This window comes from Malaclemys terrapin, chromosome 12 (genome assembly GCF_027887155.1).
Source record: "Malaclemys terrapin pileata isolate rMalTer1 chromosome 12, rMalTer1.hap1, whole genome shotgun sequence".
NCBI lineage: Eukaryota > Metazoa > Chordata > Testudines > Emydidae > Malaclemys > Malaclemys terrapin.
The window spans coordinates 28,364,309-28,374,751 of record NC_071516.1 but is presented as its reverse complement, the minus strand read 5'-3'; the positions used below and the strand labels follow the sequence as shown (position 1 = coordinate 28,374,751).

Here is a 10,443-nt window from a genome sequence, read left to right as displayed (position 1 = left end):
CTAAAAACCAAACATGCTGGTGGTTTTCCCCTTCCCCTATCTGAAGCTGCTGGGGCCAAGAATGTAAGAGTAGTCAGGCAAGATGATTTAGTGGGGAGAGCCCAGCTCAGAAGGCACAAGATGTAGTTTAAATTAAAAGCTAAATCACCATACAGCAAATTTATATATTAAAAATAAATGAGACAATAGTCAAAGACTGACAGCATTTAAACATGTTTTATTTTTAGTTTTTGTTAGAGATTCTGCACCATACATGGTCTCTAGGAGAAAGCTATTCAGTGTAAAGCCTACTTACTTTTAACAGGCTTGAAGGTCTATTGCTATAAGACTGTTCTTGGGTCTAAGGTATTCCTGGGAAAAGAGCCATTGGCTAATAAATTTAATTTCTTTATTAACTTTTCTCAAGGCATTCACCTGCAAACAGTCAACTGGGTTCAAGGTGTGACATTAGTGCTGGCCAGAGAAGTTAGTCCCCACTCCTCCCACAAAAGCTCTACCCTTTACACATTAGGCACTTTCCAAAAAGACTGTGCTAGGTACAGCTATAATATGGTCCCTAGTCTGCCTTCTTCTGAGCCACCTCCTCTTTCTCAGGCTCCTCTTGTGGTGTTACATAGGTTCTGCCAGATGGGGTGAAGGGTCCCACCAGCCAAGAGAAAGGAGTGTTGTGCTCTACATACTCAAGCAGCTCATCTATGTACTCCTGGGATTTGGTTATCTTCTCCTGGCTCTGGGTAGCACTTGGTAGGTCGTGGAAGGACTTGGCAGCAAAGAAGGAATTGTGGAGCTCTTCTAAGTTCTTGAGAACCTGCTGCACCTTTTCCTGTAGGCTGGAAGGGAGGCCCTGGATGCTGGCCTTCAGGGTCTGACAGTCATCTTGCAGCTGCTGAGTGATGCTCTGAGACATGGCCAGCGTATGAGACTCCACCTGCTGTAAAGAAGCAAGTTAACAGGTTTAGAAGACACATGAAGTGAACTAGGTCTATGTTTTCTCTATAGGGATGTCTCAGTCCAGAACTGCTCTCCAATAGCCCAATACCTTTGGCTCTGTAGAGGCTGCATCATTACTTCCTTCTGACTGCTTGCTGCTCCAGTCAAGCCACATCTGGTGCAGCTTCTGCTGGCCATCCTGAAGCTTCTGATCAACATTCTGCCTGATAGAGTTAATCTAGAAGGGGACAGAATCAGCAAGGAGCAAAGGATGAATCTCTATGAGAACAACTTGCATATATGACTCACTGAGCCACTTATAAAGGTGGCAACACCAGTATGAAGAGGCTGCTAGACAGGAGCACTGCTGGGACAATACAGCTATTCTCCTGGATTGAGCCTCATGAGGCCAGAGAGACCAATAAGACCATTTCCCACAAAAATAGTGTTAGGACAGGATACTTAACAAGGAGATGAGGGAACAGTGTTCCTACCAGGTCAAGGACTTCATGAAACTGTAGGAAGGTCTGCTGCATGCCCTGCTTGGCCTGTCTCACTTTGCCCAAGGAATGCTGGTAGGCACGTTGGCGGAGCTGAGCTGACAAGGAGCCCAGCCGCACAAAGTAGCCGTGATGCTGGACAGCAGACTCTTCAGCTCTCTCCACAGATTCAGCTAAGCTTGCTGTAAGGAATGAGATCAAGGTCAGTCACCCTATTGGATGAAGGGCATGGGGCCAACATGAGCCACCTACTCTAGCTCAGTAAGGACTTGAATAGAGAGCCACAAATTAACCAGGGGTTTAAGATTTAGAAATATCATCCCCCCCCCCCCCAATAAGATATTTTATTCCCTTCAGCAGCTAGCTGGAGGCATCTGCCCCATGAGATTGTTTGGGACTGGCATGAGACCTTTCATACAGAGTTACTGCTGCCTAGGTCATCTTTCATGAGTGTTTAAGTTGCAAGTGTACCTATGGTACCATATATTGGAGATCTTGTCCACCACATCCCACCCAGAGGTAAGAGTCATAGCTAAATCCTGTGCTATAGGGCAGGTGGAGTCACACTATTTCAGCCAGGTGTTCCCAACTGACATGATGGATCTCCCTTCATGCAGAGGTCCCACTGAAGTCAACAGGCCAGGTACCTGGCACAAGGTGGATCTATGCAGATAGAAATGCAGAGCTTTTCAGCACAGATAAGCATTTCCCCTGGTAATGGGGAGTTCAGTATTGGTTTAAATCTAGACAATGGCCATCATCTTCAGGTTTAGTCCCCATGGAGACCCAGATGGGAGTTACCAGGGAAGATGACCGCATTCCAACTCTTCTGTTTGGTCATATCAATGGCACAGAATCAACCAGCCTTCCATTCTCAATATAGAGGAATGCAAAAAGATTAAGAGCAACCCAGGAAGAACAGGCCTGTCAATCCAAGCGCGACTCCTTCTCCAGCCCTTTACTCAATGAAGTTGTGTTCAAACCCCCCCCCCCCCCCCACCACCACCACCACCCTCAGTGCAGGCTCTCTGGTCTGCTCAGTCAGTCATACTCTTTGGGGCCTACCTGCTGCTGGTCTATCTCAGCGGACTCTGGCTCATGGGGCTGAGATTGTGGTGTAGACATTCAGGCTTGGGCTGGATTATGGGACCCTCCTCACTTGCAGTCTCTGGCCCGAGCCAAAACATCTACATAGCAATTTTTAGCTCCACAGTCTGAGTCAGCTTACCCAGGGCAACCACAGCCATGCTGTGGGTCTTAGTCCAATGCAGACATACCCAAGGACTTTTTTCAAGTCTACATTTGCATTCTGCAGTGTTATTTGTGCTGCAAAAAGAATCCAGATTTAGGCATCCAGAACAGAGGTCTGAATTACCCTCCCATTAGTCACCTCATTGGTCTGTTTTTAACTCAAGATGCTTAAAAAAAAATAAAAAAGTCTTCCCCTCACAGGAATCTGGTGTGCAAGTTTCCCTAGGTAGTTCTCCTAGTTGTGTCCAGTCACTTAGCTATTTGTACATGCAGCTAGAAGAAATAGCAATGACATCTTGAATATTCTGTAGCTTTCAGCTTCACTCAGTGGGAACAAAACAATGGTAGCTTTACTACTGTTATGTGACAACTATTGTTAACTATAGTGAAGAATCAGTCCCTTACTTTTAGGCACCAAGACCTTTTGAGTCAAGAAAGCCATATATCCTTGAAGTTGCTTTTTGCTTCACTCCAGGGCTTCTACCTAGAAGAGTCTCCATCCCTCCAGCATTGCTTCCTACTACAGATTTAGAGCCAGTGCACCCCTTCAAAGCTATTTAACCTTCCTTCTGAAGTGACTTGGGAGTGCTCAGAGCCCCCAAGAATATAGCCCTTTGGCCTAGTTCCACCTGCTATCTCCAAAAACCATGCCCTTTTCCTTGGAGACAGATCCAGAATGGAGTCATTTGTACCTATCCTTGGCTTTGCAAGTTGTGCCCACTTCAGAGAGTTTGGCCTCATCTCTCCAAGAGTACCTTGAAACAGGTCCACCATACAGGGCCTCTTTCCCTGCCCCTGAAGATTAGGGTAGGTACATAACCCCTATAGGGGTTGAAGAGATCTGTGCAGGAGTGACTATGCCAGAGTCCACGTTAAATCCCTCACTAGCCTCATATGACCTAGCTGTTTCTTGAAGCCTAACCTGATTTAGTCTGATTGACTGCTGATGCAGGTAACAGAATGGCTGGGCCTTCAGCAAGCCTGCTGCATTAATGCTTAAAATGTTCCCATTCCTCATAGGAAAGCTATTTAATGGAGGGAAGAGACAGACGTGTACTATTTGTAGTTAAGGGTCAAGCATGCATTCTCGGACCTAGTTCCTCATCTGTGATGGGGAGGTAATGATCCACCAGGTCCTCAGATTTCTCCAGCACAGCTTCCACTCCACTCATAGCCATTTGGCCCACTGTGGAGCCCATGACTGTGCTCATGCTACTGGTCACCATTGATTTCACAGCCTCTATGCTGTCCTGAAGAGTCTCCTTGGTTACATCTACCACCTCGGTCATTCTGCTGCTCACAGCATCCACCTCTTCGGATGACACCAGCTCTTTGGGCTCCAAGAGATCCTAGGGGAAGAAATCAAGTTGGTATAAAACTCCTGTTTCCACCTATGCTAGTGCTGTACTTCAGGGGCCTGACCTTGAGGAGACTGTACCAACATCTCCAGAGTTTTATAGCTGGCTGGGAGATGGAGTCTGGGCACCAGAATGAGTGGGAGCAAGTATTACTAGAGATTGTGGTTGGGTTTTTGACAAGCACTTAAGTGACTGACTCAATGGGACTTGAAATCACACTGGGAGGAACTTTCATGAGCAGTCAGGAGTACATTAGTAGATTTAACTCTTTGCTCCTCAACTATATTCCCCAGAGGATTTTAGTGGCAGGAATATTTATGGAAACAGCAGCTATTGACATTTGCTCTGAGCAAATATTCACATTAAGCTTTATAGCTTCAGGCTCTGAGGATCAATTACGTCGTACACTTATCAGGGAGGATATGCACTCTGACCTATATGCACAAGCATGACATCTTACATATTGAGTACCTCACATGAACTAAATCTAAGAAGTGTCCAGCAGAGACTAAGGTGGGCTTGTGCCCTTTTGGGCTGCTTTAGGATGCCTAAGAGGACTGAGGAGTTTCTGGGGGGGATGGAGGGGAAGCCTTTAAATAAAGGAAGTTCAAGTCTCATCTGGCCTGAAAAGTTAATGAATCACTGCAAGGGTCATGAGACCTGAAGTTGTGCAGTTGAGGGGGGAGAGTGGTTTTGTTTCTTTTTAAAGAAAATCTACTCATGCAAAACATTCAGAGTTGAACAGCCACTTTCAAGTGTTGATCTCCCCTTCCCCATCAAATGTTAAAATGTTTGCAAGCAAACATCTAACAGGTCTCCCAGCTAAACTAAGACCAGACTGTTTGATATAAAGGTAAAAAGTCTTGAGAAAAGCCTCAGGTCTTCATCTATCAAAACATCAGGAGATGGCATGAGTCTTTGCTGGCCAACTTTAAGGTAGTTAAGATAACATCCATGTAATTTCAAGTAAAATGATCAAGGAACACTATCTGTGGCAAATTCAGACAGTAAGAACTAAAGTTGGCTAATTAATGAATTATTTGTCCAGCTCCAACTAGCAGCTGAAAGGGCAGTGTGAGAAGAGGAAGCCTTCTTGTGAGAAGAGCCTAATAAATTCTTTCTGCCTAGAATAAAGTGATTGTTTGCTGAGAATTACAGCTAGCCTGAAGACTCGGGGCAGCTCTGAACTAGCTCTCTAGAACATTGACACCAGACCTTCCCACCCAGGAGAGGTAATTACCTTATCTGCTGGCTCTTTGACTGGCAGCTTCTCCTCCAGTTTCTCCAGGCCCTTGCAACCACCCTCATTTGCAATTGCAACTAGAGAGACAAGATATGAAGCATGTAGTCTCCAGGTTTACAGAGGGTACATGCAGACATATGCTAGAAAAAGTCAGTCATTTCATACATCAGAGAAGCATGCTTTTACTCAGTTGGCATTAGACTAGGCTGTTTGGATAGAGCTGGTCAAAGTTTTCAATGGAAGTTTTCCCTCAGGAAATGCCAGTTCAAACACAAATCAGAGTGTTTTGCAGAACAGATTGTTGAGTTAAGAAAACCCACCATGTTTTGATAAGGATGATGCACTTACAGCAAATTTTATAATCTAAAACTTGCTGTAATAGTCAAAACATCAGCATGCTTCATTTAGTCTCTAATAAGGTCATTTCAATATTTCTCAGAATTTCCTGCAAAAACAATTGACTTTTCATGCAATGATGCCTCCATATTGGAATGAAAAAACAGTTTCCCACAGAACAGAAATGGAGTTCTATCAGCACCCATGGCAAGTCCAAGATACTAGGGTTACCATATTTCAACAAGCAAAAAAAAAAAAAAGAGGACGGGAAGAGCCCCGCCCTAGCCCCGCCCCTCCCACTTCCCACCCCCCCAGAACCCCCAACCCTCCCCCCGTTCCTTGTCCCCTGACTGCCCCCTCCTGGGACCCCTGCCCCTAACTGCCCCCCAGGACTCCACTCCCTATCTAAGCCTCCCTGCCTCTTGTCCCCTGACTGCCCCAACCCTTATCCACACCCCCACCCCCAGACAGACCCCTGGGACTCCCACGCCCCATCCAACCACTCCCCACCCCCTGACAGCTCCCCCCCAGAACTCCCAGCCCCCCCACCCCCCCCGCTCCTTGTCCCCTGACTGCCCCCTCCTGGGACCCCTGCTCCTAACTGCCCTCCAGAACCCCACCCCCTACCTAAGACTCCCTGTTCCTTATCCCCTAACTGCCCCCTCCTAAGACCCTCCCCACCCTAACTGCCCCCCAGGACCCTACCCATACCCTGACTGCCCAAAACTTTCTCCACTCCCCCCCCCAAAAGCCCCCCCCTGAACTCCCGACCCCCCCCCCCCCCGTTTCTTGACTGCCTCCTCCAGAACCTCCCTGTCCCTTCTCCTGCCCCCTGGCCCCCTTACCCTGCTGCTCAGAACAGGGTGTTGAGCTCTGTGCGAGCCGGACACGTGGCTGCGCTCCCCAGCACAACAAAACCCGGTCCCTGGCCCTGCACAGTGCTGCCGGAGCCAGGCTGCAGGGGAGAGCTGCCGGCTCAGAATGCAGGGCGGATCCGGCTCCTCTACAGCTGCTCCAGAGTCCAGCCCGGGACTTCCCTGCAGCCCTCCCAGCCGCTCGCTCTGCCGGGGGAGGGGGGAAATCCCAGACATTTTGAGTAATTTACAAATTCCCCCCGGGCACTATTTTTAGCACAAAAAGGAGGACATGTCCGGGTAAATCCGGACGAATGGTAACCCTAAAGATACTAGTCATAAATGGGCAGTTAGACACTCCCAGGGCAGTGTTATTTCAGGTAATATTTCCCCCTCGATACAGGGTGTTGTTCTTACCCAGCCTAATGCTGCTGCTCTATTGTCTTTAAATATGGGGGAGGGGGGTTACCACTATCTTTAATGGGTCAATGCTTCAGATAGTCTGCAAAGAACTGCCTTTGAAGTCAATGGAAGATGTGTGGGGAGCAGCTGTGAATATGGGAACCCAAGAGTGGGAGTGTTCTTTATGCCTTGAGCAGCTGGCTAAGCTGAGGTGTTTTAGGAGCCATCTCCAGAGAAAGGGGAGCGGTCTCCTCCTTAGGCAGCTCAGGTGTTAAGTGATCTTGGCAGTGTATCTTGAAAACCCTGTCTGCGAGGACAGACGAACAGCTGAGGAATTAGCCCTTGTAACAGGGGATGCCTGAAGCCAGAGCGGCCTACACCAGTGTAGCAAAGACCCAGAGAAAGGTTTGCCCAAGATCTGCATCTAGGACCAGATTTTTGGAAGAGCTCTGCACCCAGCAGTTCTGATTATTCTCAGTGGGAGCTGCACAGTGTCCAGCACTTTCAAAAGAAAGGCCCAGATGTGGATGTGACTGCACCCCCCCCCCCTTCCCCCATGCACCTCCCCCCTCAGCAACCACCTTCTCTACACAGCCAGATTCTGACCTCCCCTTCAGTCTTCCCAATATACTGCTGCAAAAAGCAATGTTGCCTACTGCTCTGAACAGTGGATTCCCCTTCCTGTCCACATCAGATTTAGTCACCTAGTTATGGTGTTCAGTGCTCCATACAACCTCTTTGCCAGAGAGGAGAAGAGCAAGTCTCCTTTGCCACCTGGAGTTGCATGAATGATCTTGGGGAGAGGGTGGTCTTACTCTACAGGCTTGCTACACCTAGAACCCCTCCTTCAGTCTGCTGTGGACTTAGCTTTCTGCTCTTTTGAGTCTGACAGTCAGCTTCTAAGAAGTTCTATACAGACACCCTTCTGGTACAAACCGGAAGCATGGAAGTTTTGAACTAAGAGGATGTGCAAGTGACGTTCACCATCACTGCTTTCCACAGCATCCCCTCTTTAGCATGGGCACAGTCTATTTCAGATTTGGACCATCCAGAGCAGGGACCTGTGCTAGCAGCTTCTGAAAGGCTTGAACACAGTTACGGTGTTATCGCTCACTTATAAAGTAATGCCCCCCAAATAGCACTGAAGTCCAGAACTCTTCAGAACTGGAATTATGAGGTGCTTCCCTCCCCCACACAAACAAGCTACCCATCAAACACGAAGCAACCACTTGCTTTCCCTATGCCTTACAAAAGGGAAGGCCATTGCCAGCCCATGGCTTACTCACGCTGAGGCTCCAGATCAGTTAGAGCTGGCTGTGCACTAGTGACAGCTTCACCAGCCATGGCAGTCACTCCTTTCTCTGCTGCCTCACACACAGATTTGACTGATGGCTGGGTTCCTTTGGCAGAAGTCAGGGCAGACACCACCATGTCATAAGTAGACTTGAACAAGGGTAGACCAGCCACTTGACTCACTGGGGTCTAACAAGGCAGAAGAACAGTTGTGTAAATGAAGTGACAGTTCATACCAGAATCAGGCCTCTTTTATAACCATCACTAGGTAGCAGTTTTGTTGCCACACATCTCCTGCCTTGAAAACGTTCTTCCAGTAGAAGTTAGGCAACTCTCCAGGTATTCTGATTTTTTTTTTGGGGGGGGGGGGAGATTTTTATACACATACCACATAAATTCCTGCCTTAGTCAAGCTCCCCTTCCCCATTTCTCCCTCTAGTTTTGAGGCACAGAGGTGTGTTGTAAGCCACACTGCTAGAAACTCATATCAATGTACATGCCACTTGCCCTTCAGCAGTTTGACAGGTCAGCCCTGGACTTCCTTCTTTAGCAGGGAGTTCTAGGGTAGCTCAGAAAACTAGTAACTGGGCTTTATGTACACCCCAACATAAGCTTGCATGACATGCTTCCTTCAGGCCAGAGACAGCCTGGTAGGAGTTGTCTAGATCAGGGAATCAGCAACCTTTGACACGCAGCCCACCAGGGTAAGCCCCCTGATGGGCCAGGCTGGCTTGTTTACCTGCTGTGGCCGCAGGTTTGGCTGACTGCAGTTCCTACTGGCCACAGTTCGCCGCTCCAGGCCAACGGAGGCTGTGGGAAGCCACAGCCAGCACATCCCTCAGCCCATGCCGCTGCCCACAGTCCCCATTGGCCTGGAGCAGTGAACTGTGGCCAGTGGCAATGGCAATCGGCCAAACCTGTGGCCACAGCAGGTAAACAAGCCAGCCTGGCCCATCAGGGGGCTTACCCTGGTGGGCTGTGTGTCAAAGGTTGCTGATCCCTGGTTTAGATGTTCACCTAGAGTGGCCTGAATTTGTCAGGCATGTCACTGCAAGATTACACCACAACATACTCCAGGAGCCTGTCCCAGATCGGAGGATGGCCAGGAGACTAGTTCCCAAGCAGTGTGTGTGTGTGTGTGTGTGGGGGGGGGGGGGGCGGAAATAAAATAAAAATCAAGCATGGGTGGCCAATTTAGAGACAATTAGTAAGAACTAGCTCTGATTGCTAGCAAGCCAGGAAGTCTCTCTGAGGCTTGTCATTTTACTGAGGGCAGGCAATGGCCGAGATTGATCCAAAAAGCTTTTTAATAGGCTCGCCACAAGCCACTTGCATGTAGCATAAAAAACAAAAAGTTCTAGCACTTGTCACTTTGGCAAAGATATCAGAAGGCATTTAGATTAATAGGAGCACTTGCCAAGTTTTGGCTCAAAAAGCAGGCCTATTCTCCACTCAGCCATGAGCACAATGCCACTGCAGTTCAGTGGAGAATCAGGCCCAGGGAGTTTCACTTACCACAGTGAGCACACACTAGGTTACGCCTAGTAAGTGGAGAGCAGCACCACTGGTAACAGACCATTCCCACTCAAGACCATTAGGTGCTGGTTCAGGACTAAGAAAGAGACCCCTGTGTCACTACAACATGGGCAATGACTGCATGCTAGACACTGGTGAAGGACTAAGCCGCTTCTGTTGGTTGGTAGTAGTACAGATCAGGATCTTACACATGCTGTGGAGCAGTTACCTTGCTGTCTGGGGCAGGAGCAGTTGTTTGGCTCTCGTCAGACATCTTCTAGTTAGATGCAACTGAAAGGCAACAATCCAGCAGTTAAATCAGGACTTCTCCTACAAGTTAGTGTCCAACAGAGTGAGTACAACCCAAGAACTGCAACATGCATTGAAGGCAATAGGGTGCTGTGAAGAAGGGAGTCTGCAGGGCAGCCCCACTCTAAGCAGAGGGATGATCCAGGCACTCAGAGGGAAGGCAGCCAAGTAGTGCTAGAGTCTGCAACCTGCTCAGGATCACTGGGCCAAGTAGCTTTTGTTCAGACTGTTTTCTAGTCTATACTCAAGGTCTCCCACCAGAGAGCACAGCCACCATCTCCGACCAAGCCGCATGCTCTCAGAGCATGATTAGTACAACTGTACCTTCAATCCCCTGCCTCTCCCCCCCCCCCCCCCAAAAAAAAAAACCCAACACAAAATGTTCTAGAGGCACCAAGATCCAGCTTTGTTCAGCAAAGTTCTCCTTCATCCCAAAGGATCACAGATTTCCC

At 48.3% G+C, this 10,443-nt stretch overlaps 1 protein-coding gene across 1 annotated transcript; it reads right to left on the bottom strand.

Annotated features, from left to right (window-relative positions):
• Positions 1-236: 236 nt before the first annotated feature.
• LOC128846727 (perilipin-3-like) lies at positions 237-9,956 on the bottom strand. Its single transcript, XM_054045978.1, has 7 exons — positions 9,912-9,956; positions 8,161-8,356; positions 5,280-5,359; positions 3,775-4,030; positions 1,425-1,612; positions 1,040-1,168; positions 237-931 (listed from the first exon to the last, which is right to left on the bottom strand). The coding sequence occupies exons 1-7, from the start codon at positions 9,954-9,956 to the stop codon at positions 557-559; spliced, it is 1,269 nt and encodes a 422-aa protein (XP_053901953.1). The 3' UTR covers positions 237-556.
• Positions 9,957-10,443: the final 487 nt, after the last annotated feature.

Excerpts from the sequence above, each read along its gene's own strand:
- LOC128846727 (XM_054045978.1), bottom strand. The coding sequence starts at position 9,956 with ATGTCTGACGAGAGCCAAACAACTGCTCCTGCCCCAGACAGCAAG. Across the intron at positions 8,357-9,911 it reads CTCCTGCCCCAGACAGCAAG|ACCCCAGTGAGTCAAGTGGC; the intron begins GTAACTGCTCCA and ends CTGCCTTGTTAG. Across the intron at positions 5,360-8,160 it reads AACTGATCTGGAGCCTCAGC|TTGCAATTGCAAATGAGGGT; the intron begins GTGAGTAAGCCA and ends TTGTCTCTCTAG.